The sequence below is a fragment of the Chenopodium album genome, chromosome 6, assembly GCF_948465745.1.
Source record: "Chenopodium album chromosome 6, dcCheAlbu1.1, whole genome shotgun sequence".
Lineage (NCBI taxonomy): Eukaryota > Viridiplantae > Streptophyta > Magnoliopsida > Caryophyllales > Amaranthaceae > Chenopodium > Chenopodium album.
The window spans coordinates 17,405,002-17,430,636 of NC_137839.1; the positions used below are offsets into that span (position 1 = coordinate 17,405,002).

A 25,635-nucleotide genomic window follows, 5' to 3' on the forward strand; every position below is an offset into this window, starting at 1 on the left:
GGAATTTCTGGATTTCAAACTCTAAGGATGTATCATATACATACCCTCCATCAAGAACATTTCATGAAAGTGATTTTGATCTCCACACCTAGAATAATTCGAATAGGCTTACACAACTAATAGGTTTGACCGTATTTGTAAGACTATCATGGACTAGCACATCTTTGCAGACATGGAGTCCATTATGGATTTCTTGGCTTTAAGCCATTTCCTGAATTGGCACTTGTCCAAAGCTTGCTTGTAGGGCATGGGTTCCAACCATTCCAATAGGAAAATTTTAAAACCCATCTTTTACTAGAGTTCCAACAAACTGTTTGTTTAAATTCTGAGTAACCTACGATAGGTATGAGCAACAATAGAATTATTCTCTTCAACTCTTTGAAGTCTTTCATACAAGTGGGACGATGTAAGCCTCGCTATTTGAATTAGCGAGCTTGCTTTGACACATGATTTATTAAATTAGCTGATTTCATGCGCCTTCGTCTCTGATGTGGTGTTATTCACATCCTTTTGTTGCTCGTCTCGAATCTCATCGAGATTTAACTTTACTCCCACTTGGCTTTGTAGGAAGACATTTCTTTCTATAAAGACACTATCGCGAGCAACAAACATTTTGTTTCTACGCGATTGTAGGAATAATACCTTTGATTTAGGGTTTGTTATGTCATCTTTGTAAACATTTTACATAGATTTCATACTCCCTCAATCCTGTTTAGAAAAGATAACTTTGGAACATTTCGAATCCATAACATTTACGACATCTTTTCTACTGCTTTGGTTAAGTTTCTGTTAGTATATTCGCAATTGTTGTTGTTCTAATGCATATCCTCAAACGATATTCATAAATCATTAAATCTTGGATCGAACCATGGCAAGCAAATTTGATTCATGCTTCATACATACATTTTAATTGTAATGTTACTGGATCGTGAACTAATTTCAACAAATCCTTTAAATGATCATTTGTTTTGAGTTAAATATTTATCACAACAATCATATTGTGGTGTTAAATTATTCATCTCAAACTGATTTTACATTTCATTTTGGAATTTTGAACATTTTAATGATTCCAGCCTTTATTAAATTAAGTAATTATCAACATATTAACTTAAATCGTTAATAAGAGCAATGAAATATGTTTGTGTTCCAAAAGGTCATTTTAGCTCTTTCACCCTTTCAACTAAAAGGTAACTTGGTCATTTTACCTTATCAAGCATGACTTCTAATTCTCAAGTGATTTATAATCATATAAGAATAAGAGTCCATCCACAACTTTGGAAGTGCAAATGGTTTATGTGACCTAACCTTACCTTGTTTATAAGTAAGTTTACATTGAATCATCTAAATTTATTTTGTGATCTACTTATATCAATCTCATAAAACAAAATTAACTCATATCTAGCAAAATGAAAACAATTTATTACCTTGGTCATGGATCAACACTTGTCCAAGCCAAGTAAACCAAATCAGTATTCAAACAAAAACTGAAATATTGTCTCATCAAAACCGGAAATTGTTCTAATATCATGATAAACTAATCAGAAATCAAAACTATGAAGCTATCTCTGGCCACTCAAACACTTCTAGTGCACCTTCAAGCTCCATCTCCATGCTAGCCTCACTTGTTTGCAGTTCCTGCACAATATTCATAATGTCAAGCACTGCAACTTGGTATCACATACCTAAGTGAAAGTTAAAATATTTATAACATTATACCTGAGGTTGATGCTCCATTCTTCTTCTTAAGGAAATCAAGGTATTTCTGACAATTGCGTTTCCAATGCCCCTTCTTCTTGCAGTAAAAGCATTCACTCTCACTTGCAGCCTTGGGTTTTGGATTTGCCTTAGGATTTTAAGGAGCCTTGGCAACTTGTTTGCCCTTGCTCTGGGCACTAGCTTTTTTCCCCTTCTTCTTGAACCCCTTTCCCTTTTGGATCATAAGAACTTCCTTCTTAGGTTCCTTAGGGATTTGCTTTTCAGCACTAACCAGCATTGCATGCAACTGATTCATAGTATTTGTAGTTGCAGTCATATTGAAGTTCATAATAAACTGGTTAAAACTTTCTGGAAGTGAGTGGAGAATGATGTCAGTTGACATATCATCATTGTATAGGTGCCACAGTTTCTCCATACTTTGAATTAGGCCGATCATTTTGAAAACATGATCATGAACTGTGGCACCCTTCTCCATCCTACGATCCAGAATCTCACGAGAATCTCACGATGGAGCTCGTACCTCTCAACTCTAGCTTGTTTCTTAAACAAAGCTCGGAGTTCTTGCATGATTGTATATGCATCCTGGTCCACAAAACGCTTTTGAAGACTAGGCTCCATAGTAGAAATCATTAAGCAAGTGATAGGCACAACTCTGTCATGAGCTTCCTTGTACTTCTTGATCCCTGCCGCAGTAGGATTTTCTGGCAGAGTTCCTGGCAATGGGGTGTCAATGACATCCTCTCTACCTTCAGGTTTCAGAACAAGCCTTAGCATTCTTTCCCAGTTGGAAAAGTTATCCCGTGTTAACCTATCCTTCTCAAGGAATGGTCGAAGATTGTAAACGTTGTTGTCATTATGATTATGGATACCCATCTATGTCAAAATAAGGCAAAGTTTAATGATTATGTTTAATTTAAAATTAAAGTACCATAAACGAATTAGTTAGGTAACTTTAAAGCACTTTATTCAATAATTAAATGATCCCAATTGAATTTTAAGTGATTCCAAGACCCTTTATTTGTGCAATAATTGACCGGACTTTGGCCCTACTATCAACCATTACATTTTCAAGGTGAGTAAACTCTTTACTGATTACAACTCTTGTAACTATTGGTTGAATAATTAACCATCACATGTTTAATTATTTCCCTTTGCTTCAAGGTTCTAAACTCTTTAAGTAACCTTGTAGAGCATAACCAATCAAAATTGTAAAATTTGTTTAACCCCACTCCCCAAAGATATAATATGACACCCTACTTTGGCATGACCCATCATAAATATCGAAGGTTTCATCGGGTTTTTGATTCGTAAAGCAATCTCAATATTACAAGGACCTAGATTTATTATGTTGTGATTATTTAGTGAACTCTAGCGCATCATCAATCAACATAAATAAAATCTAACATGCATAATCTACTAATGCAATAAAATAAAGCATGACATAGTATGGCCCCTTAGTCCTAAGAAAACTAGAAATGAAAATGCTCCCACTTGAATCATCATGGATCTCTATCCACCTTGCTCATTTTGGCCTTCATTTCATGGGCTTTATTGGACTAACACTATTTAAATAACTATTCTATTTACTTTAAATAAAAGTTACAAAAAATACTTAATGGTTCGCAGACCGTATTTAGATTACAAAAATACATCACGATGCGCAGATCGTATTTTAGAATCTATGGGCCATACTAGTCTATATATAGAAACATAATATCATATATTATAAAAGTGTCATATAAAAAATCACTCAACATGCTTGTCTAAACTACAACATCGAATGTTCATAATTAAGTCAACGCATTTCCTAAATATCTTATATTTTAATCATAATTAGATAATATCATATATTATTCATGATATTTTATAAAATATCATATGTTTAATTTAGTCATGAGATAGAATCAAATCATATTTTAATCTAGAAAGATAAATCATATTTAATCTTCCATGATTATCCTAACAAATTTAGGAGATTCTATCCTAATTACTAGCCAATCAAATAATTTTAAAATCAATTATATCCTAATCTAATTATGGGATAATCACATTACATAAATCAATTATTATCCTTTGGGAATATGCTCAGAATATCCTAATCAATCTTATCCAAAATCAACCACTTTAATTAGGGATAATTACCAATTTAACAACTTTAAATATGGATAATATCAAATATAACAACTTTTGAAAGATTTGATTTTATCCTAAAACAAAAGATTTTATCCAAAATAAAACTGATTTTATCCCAAAATAATTTGTAATTATCTTGAAACATTTTTCAAAAAACAGAATTTTTTTTTTTAAGAACGTGCCACACACGCCGCCCATCGTGGTTTGCTAGCCGAAGCTAGCCACGGTGGCTGGCTGCTTTTTCTAGCCGCAGCCACTGCCGTAAGGCAGCAGCTTCTGCTGATCTGCAGGCCACCGTGGTTGGCTAGTCACGGTGGCTAGCTACCTTACGGCAGCCACTGCCGCATAAGCAGCATCAACAGCAGAACTGGCAGCCGCGGCAGCAGTCGTGCAACTCTTGCACGCTGCTGCCCACAGCCACCTCGGACCTCCTGCCCTTCCACCCTCCCTCTCGGACTGCCACCTGATCGGCAGCCACCGTGGCTACAGCACCAAGCCGCGGTTGCCGACCTAAAATAAATTTTTTTTTGTGGTTTATTTTAATTAAAATAACACTTATCAAAATTAAATTAAATCAGTCCATAAGATTAAAATTAAATCACATTCAACTTTAAAATTAGGGTTTATCATAAAATTAATCCTAATTTAATTCTAACTTTTAAAATTAAATCGATGATCATACATAAAACATTTTTTATGCATAAATCAATCCAATTAAAATTATGAAACAAATTTAAAACGTAATCGACCAAAAGAAGCATCAAAAATCATATTTTTAAGGCTAATATGGTTCGGAATATTCGAGTAAATTAGGGTTAGGGTTCGAAATTTTCAAATAATTTAGGGCTTAATTCGGTCCTCTTCATGGCTATTTGAGCATAATTAAATCGCATTTAATTTATTCCAAAAGTTTAGTCACATTAACTATAACAATTAAACAATAATTAAATTAATTTCTCCCTCTTAATTGATTATAAAATTAACGTGGACATCAAATAATCGTATTATTATGATCAAGCGCGTTCATGCAAGAGGCAAACTGATACCACTATAGGAGTTTATAGGTACTACGCAGCGGAAATAGCATGAACCATATTCAATTAAGCACATAATCCCAAGAATCACATGCATAACACACAAGATACATAATCATACCTTTGAAGCGTGAATTCCACGTAGTTATTCGACAGGAAAATCAGGGAGAGAATAGAGCCCCAAATGTTGCTCCTCTACTTAGTCCACGAGATTCGAACGAGCCGTCCACCAATACTAGATTGGTCGAGTGATTGAGGAAAACCGCGATCACCACCTTTATGGACAACTAACTACCGCACGAACCACCACCACCACGAGACACCACCATGCGCCGAAGAGGAGGAGAGAGCCGTGAGAGAGAGGAGTATGAGAGGGGTTGGGTTTCGTGTTTGCTAATTAGGGTTTGATCAAAAGATCAATTAATTGCATACATGCAAACCCTAGGCACCTAGTCTATTTATAATCCCATTATAATTAGACTAGGGCACGAAGCCCAAAAGCCCTCTTAATCCCCTACATGGCCGGCCACCTAGAGAGATGAGGCCCATGATGGGCCTCGTCCTCTAATGCTCGATCTATCCCCTTTGTGTGACCTTATAGGATCCGTCCAATTGGGCTTTGGCCAATTTTACTAGTCCAAAGATCGTTAGTACCTCTAGCTATGGAAAAACGACGACCCAAATGTCCGGACTTAATTATCTTGATAATTTGATCCAATTATATATCTAGTAATTGCACACGACAAAAACATAACTCCTTTACGGGCTGCTAGCTGCAACATGCTAGCATGCCACGCATTAGGTGCGGGCTGCTAGCCGCAGCTTGCTAGCAAGCCCCGCACTTGGTGCGGGCTGCTAGCTTGGCTATACCCCCTAGGACTCGTGATACTGATGCTAGGGGTATTTTGGTCATTGTTGATTTATTACGGTTTTGCCGTCTCATTTTCTTATTATTTTCGACTCGACTTCCGAGGCTCAGTTTCGACGCTCTAAGCTCGAATTTACGACATCTAAATATTTATTACTCGGTCGACTCATTAATTCCTTCCGAATTAATTCGTCGTGTCGGCACATTAATTTCTTAGGTGTGACCCGAAGGGTTCAGTCAAGATTAAGCTGTGATATTAATTATGCATTAATATTACTTATTGGAAGCGGCCTCCACCCAGGCATTCCGATCACTTGACCTTACTGAATATATTAGCTTTCTAATAATTCTGAACCCACTATCAGAATAATACACTTGTTCGAAGGACACCATTCCTTTCATATTTATACTAAGCTAGAAAATCCTAAGCTTAAACAAATCAAAACGACGATTAAACTCTACCCAGAAACACGTGCCCGATCGGGCGAGGCACCGCCTGATCAGGCCCGCCTTTTCTTCATGGGCGCTTCTCTTGGGCAGTGGTTGAGCAGCTGGTGCGGCCAGGTAAGCAGCGTGGTTAAATGGCTAGCCGTACTGCCCATACTATCCAAAGACAAGAGGGTTAGGCGGCAGAAAAGTATTGAAATTCTGGGGAGCTTGGTATTGATATGGTTGAACTGGAACTGGAGTTCAAGTCCGATAAGCTTGACTTTTGCTGGTCATGGTTGAGCTGGTATGCTTGGAGGGGGTATGGTTTGAGAAATCATCCGGCATAATCGGTGTAGAGGCCGTGTCCGAATAAGCTATTCGTTCACGCTGCTTGTGCCGAATGTACTCTCTAGCATCCCTCCAACGCCGAGACGACTCAGTAATCTCTTTCTGAGGTCGTCTGGTCTGCCTCCTAGCCGACTGCGGTTTCTCGAGGAGTCGGGACACATCTGCCCTTAGCACCCTCAGTGAACGCTCATGCCGGCGGTACGGGGTATTTCCAGCATCTTCGGCATTAGTCCCCTTGCTCTGAATTTTCTTTTATTGGCCCTCCCCTTATTTCCTGGGAGGTTACCTAGAAGACGTCTTCTTACTCTCCATCTCCTTTCGGAGCTTGTTCAAAGCGAGCTTAAGTGAACCGGCAGTGACTGGAGGATCCTCGGCCTCATGGAATGAAGCGGTTAGAGGATCGCTAGAATGAATCGTTATGACTATATCTTCAACATGGTCGTCCTGGTCGGGGCCAAGGTCGGCGCCTGGTGTCTGACCATTTATTGCCATAATGGACGAGTATCCCCACAGACGGCGCCAAATGTTTGGGGGTTTTTAAGAATCCCTTTGGATACTGGTCATGCTCTTCCGGCAATGAGACTCGCACCTGCAAAAACACGAACCTCTGGTGGTCGGAGATCCGCCTCCGATGATCAAGTTAGTGATTGGAAAACGGAATAAATGTAGAGAGAGAAAGTAGAGAGAAGTTGGACCTTTTAGTGCTCTTTTTTAGGGTATGTCACAAACCACCCTTCCCATCATCAATGATTGGGGTACTTATAGGGGTGGGGATTTGTGCTCCTTAGGGTAAGTGACCTAGGAGTTAGTGTTATGATTGGCTGCGCAATCAGGGGAGGGCACGTGTCCTCTGGGGGCGCCGTTTTTGCGGCATTCTAGGATCTTGGGCCTCTTGATGTAAGGAGGTCTTTACTCTCTTGATTTCATGTGTTCTTGTGTTCTTCAATACATGTCATCTTCCTACGGTGACACATGTCACCTCTTGATTGGGTCACGTGTCATCATGGGATTGGACCACATAATTGGGGTAATTTTTACCCTAAACACGGGAAATGCTTTATAAAATGTAATTTAGTAAGCAGATGATAATACTTTTTAGAAGCTTTCTAATGTGCTCAAAATCACAAAAGACGAGTGAGAGAAAGAGAAAGCTAAGAGAAGGTAAAACAAAGTAAGCAAGAGGGGGGATTTTGACAATTACTTCTGTGACAATTATGAGAAAGTCAATTGATTAATAGCACAATTAGAATAAAAATTTCAACACTATTTTATACACAATGATAAAATCATGCTAGATTCATGAGAATTTTTTTTAATGTTTGTAAAACCATAGTCATATAAATCTTTAGAGAGAGAGCCAAAGGAGGGAAAAAGGAAGCATGAGGAGTATAAAAGAGCAAGAGAGGGGGGAAAAAGAAAGAGAGACAGAAAAAGAGGAAGATAGAGTACGATAGGGAAAAAGAGAGGGAGGGAGAGATAGATAGAGAAAGAATTAAAGAAAGAGGATGGGAGAGAGATAGAGAGAAACAAAGCAAATCAGGAAAGAATATGACTAGATGAAAAAAAAAGAGAAGCAATGAAAGATAAAGATGGCATGCCAGGAAAAGAGAGAATCAGCATATAAATATATATATATACATATATATATGTATATATATGTACATATATGTACATATATGTACATATATGTACATATATGTATATATGTACACTAAATACATATATATGCACCGATCATAAATCATACGATTTTTAGTTTTTTAACTTGCGGGGTCTCATCCATACGCGCCAACCCTTCCAAAGGTAAGGCTTCCGCGCGATGCATCCAGACTCATAACCATGGACCCTCTTCGACTAACCCATATCCTTGAACTTTAGAGAACTAGAGCCATGGTTAGGTTGCAAACTCATTGCATCATATTGTGACTACTTGACTACTTGTGCATCTCTTACTTGTGCATAGCTTATATGTGACTAAGCTAACCATTTGGTTTGACTTGTGTTTGTAAATAAGTCTTAATAAACTAACCAATGACTAAAGGACTTTGTTGAATTAATTAATTAATTAATTAATTTGAACTAATAAATATGCCTTAAATCGAGTCATAGTTCCTTTAAGTCAACCCGGATTTTTATCCCCGTATACTGCACATGCGTCAACTTGTTTTGGTCATAGCCGGAGTTATATATATATATATATATATATATATATATATATATATATATATATATATATATATATATATATATATATATATATATATATATATATATATATAGATCTTCCCCCCTTTCTCTCTTTCTTTCTTCTTATTTGTTTTTCTCTCTCTCTTTCTTCTTAAGTGTTTTTCTTAATTGTTCTTTTTCTTAATTAATCTTTCTAGGTGATCTTTCTTTCTTCTTGAGTAGTCTTTCTTCTTAAGTAATCTTTATCAAGTGGCATCTCTCTCTCTCTCTCTCTTTCTCTAGGATTTAATAACTCTTTTTGCTAAACTAATTTCTCTTATTTTCTAAATGATCTTTCTTAAGTGGCATCTTTATTTCTATTAAATGGTCTTTTTTAATTGGTTTCTCTCAAATTATATTCTTTACGTGCGCTCTCTCCCTCTCTCTCTCTCTCTAGTAATTTTTCTTAATAATAACTTAGCTTAAGAAAATGTAATTAGCTTATTTGGCTATCATTTTGGTAAACCTTTTCCTAAGCTAATTAGTGCTCTCTCTCTCTCTCTCTCTCTCTCTCTCTAAGTTAATTGTGTTTTTCTAAGCTGGTTATCTTGATTTTCTTAAGTTATCTTTCTTTAATGATCTCTCTTTCTCTCTCTCTCTTTCCCTCTGTATCGCATTTAAGCGTAAGCCTTTTAATAAGCTAATTGTGTTTTCCTAAGCTTATTGTTATGATTTTCTTAATTGATATTTCTCTCTCTATTTCAAGCTAATTGCCTAGGTTTTTTTTTTTTTTTTTTTTTTTTTTTTTTTTTTTTTTTTTTTTTTTTAAATGTGATCTTTCTTAATTGGTCTCTCATCTCTCAAAAACCAATTGATCCTATTTTTATAAGTGATTTTTCTTGCCATGATTTTCTTAAGTGATCTTTCTTGTGTTGTCTCTCTTTCTCTCTTGCATTTTACTAAGCCTTTTTCCTTAGAAAATTATGTTTTTCTAAGTTAATTGCCCTAATTTTCTTAGGTGATCTTTCTTAAGCAGTCTATCTCATTCACTCTTTCTTTCTCTTCCTTTCCCAAGCTAATTGCCTTATTTTCTCTTATAAGCTAATTGCCTTATTTTCTCTTATAAGCTAATTGTCCTGATTTGTTAAGTGGTCTCTTGATTGTTTTAAGTGGCTTTTCTTCTGAAATGACTTTTCTTAAGTGGTCTCTTAATTTTCTTAAGTGAATTTTCTTCTTAAGTGACTTTTCATAAGTGATCTTTTTCCTTGAGCAATTTCCTTTTTCTGAAGTGATTTTTATTTTAAAGTGATCTTTTAGAAGTGGTTTCTCTTACTTTCTAATATTTCAATAACTCTGTTTCAAAGCTACTTTCTCTTAATTTATTAACTGATATACCTAAGTGGTCTCCCTTTTTTTTATTAGGTGATCTTTTTTAGTAGTCTCTCTCCAATGATCTTTCCTAAGTGGTCTGACTGGTCTCTCTCTCTCTCTCTCTCTCTCTCTCTCTCTCTCTCTCTCTCTCTCTCTCTCTCTCAAGTGATCATTTGTATGTGATATCTCTCTCTCTCTCTTTCTTTCTTAAGTGATTAATTGTTTTGATTTTCTTAAGTAATCTCTCTCTCTCTCTCTCTCTCTCACACACACACACACACACACACACACACACACTCACTCATGTTAGGAAGCATTTCCTAAGCTAAGGTTTTTTTTTTATACTACCTCTGTTAAATGTTTTCTGCAACTTTGGGAGGGTTTGCGGTTCACGATGCAAAATTTGATAATGATGATTAATGTATTTTAGGGGCATGTAATTAAGGTGGATAGAGAATATTTGGATATTTAATCAACCACCCACTACCACCCCAAGACCAGCCACCACCACCCACTGCCACCACCAAGACCAGCCAATAGTCCAACACCGCCTTCACCAACACCACCACCGCGGCACCGCCTTCACCTACACCACCGCCGCCTTCAACGCCGGCTTCACCACCATTACTACCACCCCACGATACCACCATGAAACCCCCACCATTTTAGATCCGACGAATTCCACCACCACCACCACCACCATTCTCACGAAACCCCCATAAACCACCACCAGCCCCACGAAACCACCACAAAACCACCACCAGCCCCACGAAACCACCACGAAACCCCCACGAAACCACTACCAACCCATAGATCCGACGGAAACCACCACCACCATTCTCACGAAACCCCCCACGAAACCCCACAAAACCCCCCACGAAACCACGAAAACCCCACAAAACTCCCACAAAACCCCCCAAAAAACCACCATCAACCCCAAGAAACCACCACCACCACCATTCTTATGAAAGCCCGCATAGATCCGACGGAAACCCACTACGAAATCATCACCAACAATTCAACAAACCCATCACAAATTCAATTTCTTGAAAGTTGAAGAGAGAGAAAGAAAAAGAGAGATAATGATATGGAAATAGGAGAGAGAAAATATGGGGGAAGATGAAGATGAAGATGAAGATGAAGGTGGTTTTGGGGTTCTTGAGTTGAAGATGAAGATCGAGTTGATAAATTAGATTGGGTTGGTTGGGGTAATAATTGGGTGAGAAATTAGTGATTAATTAAATTTGATTATAGTTGGTAAAATGTGTTTTAATTTTTTAAATGAGGGTAAAATTGACATTTGACTAGTATTTTTTTACTAAAAGAGGAAAGAAATTTTTTTGTTGCACATAATGTTTAGCGGACTAAAATAGTAAAAGTTGCAGATAACATTTAACGGAGGTAGTAATTATTATTCCCCTGATTTTCTTAAGTGGTCTCTCTCTCTCTCTCTCTCTTCTAAGCTAATTGTCTTGATTTTTTTATGTTATTTTTGTTTATTGGTCTCTCTCCAAAGCAAATTGACCCGATTTTCTAAAGTAATCCGATTATCACATAAATACAGTTATCTATAGTAAATATAACCAATATTTCAATATTCTGTCAAAGAAGACCCCTAGATCTATTAACTATTACGAAAACAAAACTTGCTGACATCATAAAGGGACACATGTCACTTTTTTATTAAAAATTTTCCCGCCTAAACTATTTTTGACATCATTATTTTTTCTCTTTTTTTTTTAATATTTTTTATCTCATATAATCCTTTTTTTTTTTTTTTTTTTTTTTTTTGAGGACTATTCCAAACTAAATAAATACAATACTTCTTTCAAAATTAATTAATGAGATTATGATTACACTTTTTTGAATATAAAATTGGACAATTATTTAAACAAATAATAGCTACTTAATCCGGACAATGCACGGGGACTAAACTAGTTGATGTACTAAAATTTAAACATGCGATGATGCGAAATTAAACCAAAGATTGTAAAACTGATATTTGAAGTAGCAATCACACTTTACTCAATTAGTAGAATTGTCAAATTAGGCTCCAAAAATAAAGTTCTTGCTTGAAACATAAATTGCACATACAAAATTTTAGCAACAAATCTGATTGCTAAAACTCTCATAACTTTAGTTTATATGATATATATCTGTAACTTATACTAAAGTAGCAACCGCTGATGTCATCTTTTTCCAAAGTTGTATACGTGGCGTTATCTTATGAAAAGATTTCCCGCTCAAATGCTTTTTGTTTTTTGTTTTTTTTTTTTTTTTAATGAAACAAAATGCTTATTAATTTTAAATAGATAATTACTATTTTTTAGGTAATTAATTTAAAAAATGAATCTATTATTTTGCTAAAAAAAAAACGTGAAAACAGTACAAAAATCCAAAGATAAGTTACTGTGAAACCCGTGCATCGCACGGGTGCTAACCTAGTTACAATTATTATAAGTTATTCAGCTCTTAAATACTTAATTAATGATTTGGAGCCAAAAATAAAACCAGATAAAAAGCCTATATCAACACAAACAAATTCGAGATGACACCATTTTTCAAGAGTCCTACAAATATCCTATACATAACAGGATAGATGAATGTAAGAACAACTCGGAATCATGTTGGTGCTAACGCTTACAACTTTAACTATCCAACCATTCCATTGCAATTAAACACTTAAACAAACACAAAATATCTGCATTTTCTTGAAGAACTTCTTTCAACTTCACCATCAGCATCATCAATGAGCACACCCAAGAAGAGCTGGCAGCTCACAAACCTAAAACAAACACATAATAACTTTAAGAATTTAAAACTGCAAGCACAAGAAAGGTCAAAACAACAATTCAAAAACTTTAAATCAATTAGACGTGTGCTATTGCTGACCAAAATCATCTAAAGCGAACTTGTATGAAAATCAAAACAATCATTTGTAAAGCAGTAATTCAACCAGCCAAAAATACAAATGAATAAACCAATAGAAATCTCTCATGAGCTAACCCCATGAAGATGTCCAATTTGTCATTTCCGCAGCACCTTAAAAGTAACAAGGTTCAAAGGTAAATCCCTAGCTATCATATGATACATTTATTTACAGTATAAAAAAAAAAAAAAAGTACATGGTTAAGCAAATTTCAACGAAGTGAATCCAAGATTATTCCCATGATCAGGGCATTACATATACCGTGATAATGACAATGGGCAAACAATATGACATAATTATTGCATATGAGCTAACAATGTGGCATTAGTAATGAATGAGTATGAGCTAGCAATGTGACAATCTACTAAAGAAGACCAAGTGGGGAGACTTCCCACCTCTTGGTTGCAAGGATTCCCAGAAAATTAATAATTCCAAACCTACAAATATTATATCTATAAGACAAATTCGATAGTAGCATTTCATAATTAACCAGAGTTTATTCATGATGTCTACTTATTAAGGTAGAAATCAAGTTCGAATATAATTTGTAGTGCTCGATTAGATCCTCAAAACATCAAGTTTATCCCAACTTAATCAACCCCGGTTAATTTAAGAACTTTAAAACAAAATTCAGGCAAATAGAACCTTAGACCTTTGTTTACTCCAAGTAAGCGAAAACAGAAAAGATGGATAAACAGTAAATTCTAGAAAACAAATCTTTCATTTCAAATACTTAGAAGTCAACTCACAAATAAAAACCCATATAAACAACATGAAGCTTAATCAATCGATAACAAACAACGAAAATTCGCCTACTCTTCAAATTAGTAGTTTTCTAATCAACTGTAAATCCAACTAATCATAAAGCTGAATCTTAATCATCCCTACTCTCCAATTTAATAGTTTCTAATCAAACTGTAGATCTAAGTAAGGAACTACCAGAAAGAGTGTCTATAACACTACTTCAATGCCAACTGACTCATTGCATACATGTTTTTCAATTGTACAGAAAAATAACATCTCAGACATTACCCCATGATAAATAAATACCTAAAGAAGACAATAACAGGTATAAGTTCATAAGGAAAGGTTCCTTAGCCTGTCAGAAGTTTGAAGTGCAAATTATAACTTTTAGACATGTAATTTAGCACACATCAAACATCGGTTAATCATAGTGAATTATGACTCCTTTCATGAGGCATTCGACTTTAACTGAGGCATGTATGATTCTGGCACAATTTTGGTAGGCTCAATGTATAATTGTATATATCCAATAGGCAGACGACAAATATTGAGAAAGGATCATACCACTGTGTCACCACCTCTAAGCCTAGAAGACTAATTGGCTATGTAATCAAACACATTATTGAAAATTGCTGATGATCCCACTTCAATGCAATTTTGCCAGAAGTAAATGGCTACATCCCAACCTCTATATCTCAACTCTTGCAGGTTCTTATCATATCCGTCTCATGTTTCGACAAAATGGCCTTAATAAGCTCTCATACACATAAGAAGTTTCCTGCATCATACCATATTTTCTGTCAGATACACTCTAACATCCTATAAGAATAGTTCTCTAGACATCAACTAATGGTACTCTCTGATTCCCTAACAAGATAATTCCTAGGTTAGCTTGAGGGTAGGGGAGAGGGGATGGGGGGAGGGGAGAGAATTCAAGAATAATAAGATTTGAGAACTTATGATATTGTTATATTAGTTGAGGGATGTCCGAAATTCAAGATGTAAACTTATTACTACAAGTACGATATAATGAATACGACAAGCATCCAAAGTCAATTAAAGCCTTAAAAGCTTGAGTCTTACTTTCCAACTGGGTTTCTAGACCATGAGAAGCCACACTCCGTTTTCTTCTCCACATGTAGAAATCTGTATGCATCAATTGATTTCCCCCTAAAGCATGATATATATACATCAGAAAATCAGTTTGATAAGATCTCCAGCATAGATGAATACAGCAACTTCACACACTGAGAGGAAACACATTCTGAGACTTTTACAGCTTAAAAATAGCTTGGTTAAAGTATTACATGATGAGATACTGATGCCTTGCCCCATTTTCCAAAATTTATGACACGCTCAACAAGAACTTCAAAAGAACAATCATACCCATCAGCAAAAAGGGCAGCATGTCAAACATGATCAACTTTATTGTTTTTCTCTGCTTCCTCCACGGCTAGGGTTGTTTAGTCTATACTTGTTATAGGGCGTAGAGGCTTTCCCTGCAACGGCTTCCATACTCAAATTAAACTCTACTCTGCCAAATGCCATCAACAAAGTTTTATCAAATCACCATTTCAGAAGCTTTAAGCTAAATTTAATAATTGCCCAAACCCCAAATCTATGATCCTAAAATTTAAATCATGAAAAAGTTTTGAATTAATTGATGAATAGGAGACATACCCAGAATGCAAGTAAGCAAAACGATCAAAAGGTCTCGAAATTTCTCAGAGACTTTCAATCATTTTTTCACGCGCAATTTACCAACACCAGAACCTGCATTACGAAGAAAAAAAAACACTGAAAATCATTAATCTGATATGGATACACATGCTTTATACCACTACTTGGGTAAGGAGAGAAAAGCCCCATTATTACTATAAAACCCAAGGCTACCAAATTTCCCAAGAACACCATATCTTCGTTAACAGTAGCCTTGGTTCAAATGATGATCATCTTGGAATATTGACGTTGAGCTTCACAACATATTCCTATCTCTTCTTTAGATCCCCAAGGCTTCTACCTTGCTAATTTAGATGTGGTTTCTGATGAAGTTTTTGAATCAATACTAAACCAATTTGCAACCTGCTTTCATTATAAGATTAACTTGCTTTCATTATAAGATTTAGAGTACTGACATGTTAGTGTAATTTATACAACAATAAGAAGATATATATTTACCTGCTTTCACTCGTGTTTCAGAAAGTCTCTTTCTAATTCCCTTCCTCCTTCCTTTTCCTCTTTGTCTATTTATCGCTTCCCTTTCATGATTTTGAGGAATTTATAGTCTTTCTACGTGTGCTTTTACTCTTCCAATACTACTACTATTCTTCCCATTACTACTACTACTACTACTACCAGTACGACTACCATTGTCACTGCTACTGCTATTGCCACTGCTGCAGCTTCTACTACTACCGTTGCCATTACTGCTACTGTAGCTGCTGCTACTACTACTACACTCTAAAAATCGTCTCCTAAAAATGTTTTTCTCTCCTTCTTCCACTTTCCTTCTCCCTCTCATTGTTGTCCCTTACTCTCCTCTAAATTATTTTTTGGGAACAGAAAGTTAAGGAAGTATTTTCCTTCTTGCTTATAGTTGTCTTATACTTTAAGTAACATAAATTGGAAAGGAAAAAATATATTACCTTAATGCTTAAACCAAATACGAAGTATTAAGAAAGGGAATCAGATGATCTGAGGTGGAATCATGTCTCTGACATTTTATTTGGATTAGGAATTAGTGGGAAGCTGAACTATAGGTGATATGGATCAAAGTTGGGATCATGGCAGTTTGTTGGGCATGTGTAAAATTAGAGGGTGATTAGTTATAACTCAGAAGATAACCATGTTAGAGGCTCAGAGCTGTTGGTAATAGGCTTATCTAGCCTATTTTTTTAACTGCCTTTAATAGGTACTAAGATTAAACTGCAATAAGGGTTAATCAACTATATGAACATAGAGGCTGTCCCCCATATTTTACTAAATTGGTGCTCCTCATCATAATATTAATGGCAGCTTGCTGAACAATCAGTAATCTCAGTATTATTGCATATAGGTTGAAATTTTGGCATTGATGTGATTGATGCTTGATTATTTCTCTGCTTTATTAATAAGATTTGAGAACTTATGATATTGTTAAATTAGTTGAGGGATGTCCGAAATTCAAGATGTAAACTTATTACTACAAGTACGATATAATGAATACGACAAGCATCCAAAGTCATTTAAAGCCTTAAAAGCTTGAGTGTCTTACTTTCCAACTGGGTTTCTAGACCATGAGAAGCCACACTCCGTTTTCTTCTCCACATGTAGAAATCTGTATGCATCAATTAATTTCCCCCTAAAGCATGATAAATATACATCAGAAAATCAATTTGATAAGATCTCTAGCATAAATGAATACAACAACTTCACACACTGAGAGGAAACGCATTCAGAGAATTTTGCAGCTTAAAAATAGCTTGTTTAAAGTATTACATGATGAGATACTGATGCCTTGCCCCATTTTCCAAATTTTATGACACTATTACTTAAGCCAACTATCTATATTAATTTTCACCATTGGAAATTATACAGGTCATGACATCTGTACAATGCCACATGAGCTCTCTACAAAAAGCAAAAAATGAATGTAGTTGTAAAACTCTCCATACCTCTCTTTGCTCAGCAGTCATGAATGAACCAATCATGTCACTGAGCACTTCTATGATGTCATTGAAATTCACCTTTCCATTGCCATCCAAGTCATAAACCCTGAAAATAACTGCAAAAGAGACAAGAGAACTTGTTTACTATCTAAAAATAATCACACATCAAGATATGGTGATAGTCACTGAATAACTCAATGACTAATGACCTCAAATTCTATAAAGCTGACAATAAATATAACCAGATTCTCAAATACTTAACTACACATCTATAAACAAAAAGGATTTATCTTTCTTTTTACTACTTTTCTTTTACTTCCTCAGTACATTTAATTGCATCATTTGGAGTCTACAACAACTTATAACTAACTTTGAGGTCTGCTAACGTGCCACAAATTCTTGACCTCGTAGAGGCAAAGTAAACAAAAGTTGGTTTCAGGAAGCAACAATGCTAATTGAGTCTTTGGCACTTAGCTCTTACAGATTTATTGTGTAATTATTTATACAAAGGACGCGAGATTGTTCATCCCAACCATCCTTTCGTATATGGGTGGAACCCGTGGTATTTCCTAGGTGTTATTCTAATTATGTGTAATATCTTGACGACAAAAATCATTAATCAACTTAGAACAACCAATATTTTCCATTTTGGACTACCGCGTAATGAGGGCATGAGGATGCCAATGCTCTCAACCAGCTCTTAATCCTGCAGCCCAGATCATTATAAGCTATTATTAAGCGCAAAGCAAGGGCTTACATAATAATCAATCAATCAATCAAAGCCTTAATCCCAAAAGTGGGGTCGGCTAACATGAAAATCACAAAAGAAAATGAAAACATTCAGGGAGAAAATTATTGAACAAATGGTGAACAAATTTAAATTATCACATAAAACCCGTAATAAATTAAGTGCAATACCAGAGAGAAGCGAAAAGAACTTGAACCTTCTAAAAAATAGCTCTAAACTTCAAAACAGATAAAAACATGATTTCCAATTCAATCAACTCAATAAGCAATCATTTAACTCAAAAGAATAGAAACAATGGCATTTTAAATCATTTAACTCAATACACGCTAAGCCAATCAAAAGAATAGAACCAACAGGAATCCACATCAATCAAGCCGAAATGAAGTAAACCAATTCAAAAAATAGAATCAATAAGTTTTCGATGCAAATAACTTAGAAAAAATAATCCCAACTTTCATCAATTTTGGTACAATAATCCCAACTTTGGATTATTCTGAAATAATCCGAACTTTGGGGGGTCTTCATTTTCTTCAGTCCTAATGACCGGTTACCTGTTGAGAAGGTTAATTTTTTTTTTATGTTTTTTAAAAGCCACGTGTGAGCACATGATTTGTCCAAAATTAAAAAAAAAAAAAACTTTGAAAATTAAAAAAAAAAAAACATAAAACCCACCCCTTCCTCCTTAACCGCCACCCAAACCACCCCCTCCGTGGGTGGGGGAAGGGAGGGGGAGGGTGGGGGGGAGTGGTGGTCGGAGGGTGGGGGGAGTTTTCCGGCTGGGTGAGGGGTATTTTCGGGGGTGGGAGGGCTAGAGGAAAGGGGAGGGGGTGGTTTAGGTGGGGGAACTGGTGGTTTGGGGGGGGGGATTTTTTTTTTTTTTATTTCTGATTTTTAATTTATTTTATTTTTTAAAATTTATTTTTTTGGACCAATGACAAGCTGACATGTGTCAAGGTGACCTCTTATTAAAGGTTGTTGACTCACGTTGACCGGTTTGGGATTGAAGAAAATGAAGACCCCCTAAAGTTCGGATTATTCCGGAATAATCCAAAGTTCGGATTATTGTACCAAAATTGATGAAAGTTGGGATTATTTTTTCTAATTTTTCCAATAACTTAAGCATTGCACCCATTCAATAAAATAAACCAACAAGAATCATCAAAAATTAACTCAAAAAGCAATCATAAAACTCATCAATTAAAAAAAAAAAAAACCAACAAAATTACAATCTATCAAACTTCAAATAATTAAAATTAACAAAAAACATACTAATCACATATACCACCATAGAAAGAGGGGGGGGGGGGGGGGGGGGGGGGGGGGGGGGGGGGGGGAAGAAACCACTTAAACAATGGAAAAGAATATTACATCACAAAAAATATAAGCAGATCAATTGAAATAATTAACACAAATTCAAATCAATGCCAATAAATGCTCCTGACAAGAGAGAACCACTTTATCTAAAATCACTAAGATTATCCCACATAAACATAATTAAACAAATTGTTATATTTAAGCAAACAAATAATTCAAAGAGTGAGATTAACGCAAACAAATTGTTCTGAAGGAAATGTTATGGCCCTCAACACACAATCAACAATTAAAGGATGAGAAAGAGTGGGATTAATGCATGCAAGACAAAAATAACCCAATTCAGATCTCACATTATTAACCTAATTACTGTAAATATATGTAAGGAAAAAATCTATCCTCGGAAGCAGCTTTAATTCAATGGAGGAGCAAGCTCAGAAGGCACTTCCATGGAGAGTTCATCTCTGTCGAAATATCAAAATGAAACATGTTCGTTTTTAGTTTATTAATCATACTATTACTATTCCAACTCAAGCTCGACTCATGCTTAAATACCCCCAAAATATATCAGATCGGCTTGATTAGGCTCATAAACATCACACAAAATTCATCTCGCTAAACATAAATTGCATACAACAAAATTCTTGCAACGAAATCGCACGTTTTAAGCTTCCACAACTTCAGTAATTATAATTAGTAGTATATCTTGTTCAGTTATTGATTGAAATTTGGTGGTATTTGGGGGGTGCCCTGACATCGTGTGTATTTTCGACTGGTTCTGTATTTTTTCTTCTGTTTTTTCTTTTGTTGCTTGAGTGATTCATGTTATATTTTTTATAAATGATATTCATGTGGATATTTATGTGAAATTCATGTGTAATTCGAGTTATTTATCTGGCTGATTTTTGTTGTATTTTCTGTATCATTTAAATTCGAGTGAATTATTTTATTTGTTGTGTGTATATGAGGGTTGACTGATTGGATTGCAGTGTTGATCAGTTGTGTGATATTTTGATGATCTGTGAATATCGAAATTCATGTGGATTTATGGATTTATGTTGTATTTTGTTTGTTGTTTAATTTGAGTGATATTTGTATTGAAAATGGATTGCAGTATTGGTGTTGTGTTGGGGTTTCAGTTTGAGTTTCATTCTGGGAAAGAAATGTCTGATCACGTTGAGAAAGCAGCCATAGTGTCTGATCATGTTGAGAAAGCCATAATGTCAGATCATGTTGAGAAAGCCATAATGTCTGATCATGGTGAGGACAAAGGCAAAGGCATAATGTGTGATCCATTTGAAGAGGCATCCACTGATTTTGAGGGGGGGCAAGTCATATCTTACAGTGGTGTTGCTGGAGATGAACTCCCCTATATGGAATGTATGCAACTGACTGTACCAAGCTCTGTTGAGAAGAGACTAGCTGCCTTGTCTCCAGTGAAAACCATTGAGACTGTGGAGACCATTGTGTCAACCAACCAGGTGAGCATGTACTCCTATGTTGAGTCTCCTAAGTTAGGAATGGTATTTAAATCCTTTGAAGATGTTGAAACCTACTATAAGGAATATGCAGAGCAGAAAGGCTTTGGAGTAACTAGAGTTTCGTCTGCATTTTCGAAGAATAAAAAGGAGAGGAGAGGTGCCACATGGAAGTGTGAGTGTTGGGGCCCACCTGATATGAGGGCAAGGAGGGAGGCCAAGAAAAGGGCCAAGGCAATGGAGTTGTGTGGCACAGGTGGTGTGGTTAACGGTGAAATTGGAGAAGATATACTGCAGCGTGCCAAAAGAACATCTAAGAAATGTGAATGTGGTGCCATGTTATATGCCGGGATTGATAATGATGGGTTGTGGGTTATAAGGAAGGTGAAAACCGAACACGATAACCATACCCCCAAACCAAGTGATGCTAAGTTGGTGAAGGAATATCGAATGAAGAAGTATACATCCAATGTAAGGAGGCAACTACTGAATTTCTATGATGAAGGTCTTCCTGTAAGGCAAGCTCATGGGTGTATAGCTACTGAGACTGGGGAGGATAACCTTCCGAGTGTGAAGGACCTACAACATGAAGTCTACAAGGAGAAGCGGTTGAAAATGGAAGGTGGTGACGCAGCTGCAATGATGGCTTACTTTGATAAGATGCAAGCGGATAATCAGAATTTCTATCATGCACACAAATTAGATGGTGAAGGTCGATTGAAGGACGTAATGTGGGTTGACGCTCGTAGTAGGGTTGCTTATGAAGAATTTGGCGACGTGGTTTGCTTTGATGCCACTTACATAACAAACAAGTATGAGCTACCGTTTGCCAACTTCGTAGGCGTTAATCACCATGGTCAATCGATATTATTGGGATGTGCCCTCGTTTCACACGAGGATTCAGACACATTTGCTTGGGTTTTTAGGAAATGGCTATCATGCTGGGTGATAGACAACCGGGTGCAATTTTGACAGATCAAGCAGCGGCTATGCGAAAGCCTTTGGCAGAAGTTATGCCTAATTCACGTCATCGGTGGTGCATATGGCACATAATGAGAAAAATCCCAGACAAGTTGGGGAGTTGTGAACAGTAAGTATACATTCTAACTTAGCTTTATATGTTTCTGCAATTTCATTCTTGCCCAGCTTTATATGTTTCTGCAATTTCATTCTTGCCCATAGTCTAGTTTCATAAGTTATAGAATCCAACTTGAATCAGCTTGAGGCTTCATAATTTGCACTTTGAGCAAATTATTTTTCTTATTATCTGTCATTTTGATAGTCAGAGGGATTAACAAGAATGTTAAGTGGTAGATTATGTAAAGAGGGTGGGATTAGAATGGGCAGGGAGTTGTGAACAGTAAGTATGCATTCTAACTTAGCTTTATATGTTTCTGCAATTTCATTATAATTATTGGGTGAAAACAGTTAGTGTAGCATTTATGTTTGTTGTTGTGATTTGCTTGCATCATAGCAATCATACCACCCCCTCTGTTGTTTTGTATTGTTATTGTTTTATGTGAGTGAGGGATGGATCTTTATTATTGTTATTGTTTTAATTGTGATATATGATGGTAGTAAGTATTATTGATGTTATGATCTTCTTTTGTTACCTGTAGTAAGTATTATTTAATTAAATGCTAGTAATGGGTAGCCCTGTTGCATGGCAGAACACATATGTTGCATGGCAGAACACATATGTACTGTTGATTTACTTGAAAATGTTAGTCATACTGCCTGAATGCACTTTGTTCTGAATGCATTTTCTTCTGCCTGAATGCACTTTGTTCTGATTGCATTTTCTTCTGCATGCATTTTCTTCTGGATGCATTTTCTTTTTAATGCAGTTTCTTCTCAATGCATTTTCTTCTCAATGAATTATGTTCTGAATATTTGCATAATTCCATGTTTGCACTTGACATAGCTATGCAGATTTTAAAAGTCCACTTAAGACCCTCATATATGAAAGCTTCACCGTTACTAAGTTTGAGCGTAGATGGGGAGAATTAATGACAACTTATGAGCTAGAGGACAATGATTGGTTATCTGAATTGTATGATGAAAGGCATATGTGGGTCCCAGCTTTTATGAAAGAACACTTTTGGGTCGGGATGAAGACAACACAAAGGGTCGAAAGCATAAATAGTTTCTTCAATGGGTTTGTGAATCGGAAAACAAGGTTGTACGAATTTCCTGAGAAGTACACTAGGGCCATGGCGAGGCGTGTGAAAGCTGAGAATGAGGCTGATGCTAGGTGTGGCAAATATCGAAGACGTCTTGTAAGTGGTTTTCATGTAGAGAAGTTCTTCCATGACATTTACACTGATACAAAGTTTCAGGAGATTCAAATTGAGTGTTGTCGACTCATGCATTGCTCCGGGAGGGAAGAGCGTGATTTGGGAGGGAACATTATTCAATATCTACTTGAAGACAGGGTTTGGATCATTCCCGAAGGGAAGAGTGAAGAGGTGATCACTGACAGGAGGAGATTCTACTCTGTACTCTTTAATACAATAACAAAGGAGGTCTCTTGTGATTGTAGGAATTTTGAAACATTCGGGATTCTATGTAGGCATGTCATCCGAGTCTATGATCAAAATTTGTTGTTTGATATTCCACCCAAATATGTTCTCCGGCGCTGGCGAAAAGACATAAGTAGGAAACATACTCGGGTGAAGGTGGCTTACCACGATCCCATTGAGAATGTGGCTGTTCAGACATATAATAACTTGATGGCAGAGTTCCTGCCAATTTGTGACCTTGCTTCATCTGTTCAGGACAAGGGTACACGCGATCTAGTTGTGCAATCTCTTCAAAAACTTCGTTTGGAAGTTCAGGCAAGCATAGATAAGTTCCTTGCAACTCAACCATGTCTGCCCACCATGCCTAGGACCCTGTTACCATCCTCAGAAATTGGGTCAAACATCCCTCAGGCAATTGAGACCCATGGGTCTGTTTCTAAGCCTGTGGAGGGATAAGGGAACACCACCTCACAAACAGCAGTGAAGGATCCTATATCCAAGAAGAAGCCCCGAGGCCGACCTAAGGGATCAAGACATAAATCTCTTGCAGAGACGGGATACAAGAAGAAGAGTGTGAAAAAGGGAAAAACCCCTGCTGGAACTCATATGGACCCTGCTGTCCAGCAAGCCACCGCAGTGAAGCTACCTGTAAGTGATCCAACAACCACTTCCAGCTAAACATTGGTTGAGCCAGTTGTTTCTTAAATAATTTAATTTCCATTGTTGCAGGCTAAGAGGAAAAGGACTCAAGTCCTCCAACAACATAACACCATTGAGAACTATTACGATTTTGTGGAAGACGACGCTTTGGTTGGTGATGACATGCTTATGAGAAACGGTCTGGGGTGGTCTGTTCCTTCTGACACTTTTTAATACACACCTTGTGCTGTGTGTCACTCGAAAGGTCTGTGAAGTGTATTGTATTTTGAATTCATATCAATTTTGCTGTACAACCCTTGAGGTATGTATGCACTATGTTGTGACCTTGGTTATGTTTGGGATATTTGTTGTAGGAAATGTTAGTACTGTTGTCATTATTTCCCACTCGAACTCCTGATGTTATTTGCAATTGACAGTCGTAAGTGTTAGTTAATTAATGTGACACTTTTAATTTTTTTTTTTTTTTTTTTTTATGTTTTTATAATTTTTTTTTCCTCCCTCCAAAGCTTTAACAGGGACGTTCTTCTACTCAGTTGGTTTCAGTTAGCATTTGTGTAATGTTTGGGCCTGTATATTTTGTTGGGCCTGTATGATTTCCCTTCATAATTGCCCAAATACAGGTTTGGCCCAAATATGAATTATCATATCATAATTCATATGCTAATTTTAAATCGGGTTGGATCGGAATTAATTTTGTCGTTCAATTCGTATTTTTCGATCATCCTCTTTTGTTGGGCCTGTTTGTTTTGGTTTTGGTGGGCCTTGTTTGAAATGAAAATTAAATGGGAAAATCAATTTGAAAACCTTTAAGCGAGATGAGAGATAAATCACCTTCATCTATGTAATAATATATCCAGAGCTACAATAACAGTATAAAATCATATGATAACAGTATATAAATCAACCATAGTAGTATAAAAATCAATAACAACAGTATAGTCAATTCCACAGTAATATGAATTATCATTTCATAATTCATATGTTAATTTTGGTGGACTAAATATTTTGGGAAAAAAAAATATTTTGGGGAAAAAAAACCTAATTCAAATATGAATTATCATTTCATATTTCATGTGCTAATTTTAAATCGGGTTGGATCGGAAGTAATCTTTTCGTTCAATTCGTATGTTTTGATCATCCTCTTTTGTTGGGCTTGTATGTTTTGGGCCTGTTAACTTTTGCCTTCATAATTGCCCAAATACAGGTTTGGTGTTATTCCACCTTCTATTTCTATGTGTTTAGGATGGGCCTTCCCGTTTTGTTGGGCCTGCTTCTTTACCCTTCTTACTTGGCTAACTACTAGATTGTAGTTGTACTTTGTACTATCTAAGTTCTATGTGCTTCGTTCTTTGCCCAACTCCATGTTATTTCTGCTCGTAAGTTTCTTCTATGTCGTCCAATCTCTTAGTTATGTGTGTGTTGTAGGTTTGTTCTTTGGTGCTATATGTACAAGTTCACATAAAGAGCAATCACTAGAGAATTTAAGCATTCCTCAATATCAAACTGAAAGACAACTCAAAATGGAGTCCAT

The 25,635-nt window shown here is 36.2% G+C and overlaps 2 protein-coding genes and 1 long non-coding RNA gene across 10 annotated transcripts in view; 2 read left to right on the forward strand and 1 right to left on the reverse strand.

Moving 5' to 3' along the window:
- Window positions 1–24,780, forward strand: part of LOC145635929 (protein FAR1-RELATED SEQUENCE 8-like) — a 31,132-nt gene extending 6,352 nt beyond the window's left edge. The window contains exons 1-5 of one of the 3 annotated variants that reach the window (XM_081687306.1): window positions 19,538–19,933; window positions 20,559–20,925; window positions 21,007–22,012; window positions 22,847–24,092; window positions 24,174–24,780. In XM_081687306.1, the coding sequence (XP_081543432.1) occupies window positions 20,608–20,925; window positions 21,007–21,894 (1,206 nt within the window). In that variant the 5' untranslated portion in view covers window positions 19,538–19,933; window positions 20,559–20,607 and the 3' untranslated portion in view covers window positions 21,895–22,012; window positions 22,847–24,092; window positions 24,174–24,780. Of the gene's footprint in view, window positions 1–19,537; window positions 19,934–20,558; window positions 22,013–22,846; window positions 24,093–24,173 lie in introns of those variants that run through there. The other 2 variants (XM_081687304.1, XM_081687305.1) reach the window with 2 other exon arrangements.
- On the reverse strand, window positions 12,506–18,351 carry LOC145634684 (uncharacterized). Of its 6 annotated transcripts, XR_014113483.1 has the most exons (8): window positions 18,304–18,351; window positions 17,392–17,501; window positions 16,992–17,078; window positions 15,419–15,511; window positions 15,046–15,272; window positions 14,822–14,908; window positions 14,303–14,516; window positions 12,506–12,850 (listed from the first exon to the last, which is right to left on the reverse strand). It is a non-coding gene; the product is annotated as an uncharacterized LOC145634684 (long non-coding RNA). The 6 variants fall into 6 exon arrangements; XR_014113482.1 differs by lacking the exon at window positions 18,304–18,351 and having other exon boundaries at window positions 17,392–18,103; XR_014113480.1 differs by lacking the exons at window positions 16,992–17,078; window positions 17,392–17,501; window positions 18,304–18,351 and adding exons at window positions 15,632–15,820; window positions 15,917–16,858.
- LOC145636741 (protein FAR-RED ELONGATED HYPOCOTYL 3-like) lies at window positions 22,932–24,317 on the forward strand. The gene is made up of 3 exons (XM_081688296.1): window positions 22,932–23,793; window positions 23,902–24,092; window positions 24,174–24,317. The coding sequence occupies exons 1-3, from the start codon at window positions 22,932–22,934 to the stop codon at window positions 24,315–24,317; spliced, it is 1,197 nt and encodes a 398-aa protein (XP_081544422.1).
- Window positions 24,781–25,635: the final 855 nt, after the last annotated feature.

Bases quoted from the DNA above. Each gene is read 5' to 3' on its own strand.
- LOC145636741 (XM_081688296.1), top strand. From the start codon at position 22,932: ATGACAACTTATGAGCTAGAGGACAATGATTGGTTATCTGAATTGTAT. The intron at 23,794-23,901 runs GTCTGCCCACCA...TGGAGGGATAAG, and splicing joins GTTCCTTGCAACTCAACCAT to GGAACACCACCTCACAAACA. The intron at 24,093-24,173 runs GTAAGTGATCCA...CCATTGTTGCAG, and splicing joins CCACCGCAGTGAAGCTACCT to GCTAAGAGGAAAAGGACTCA.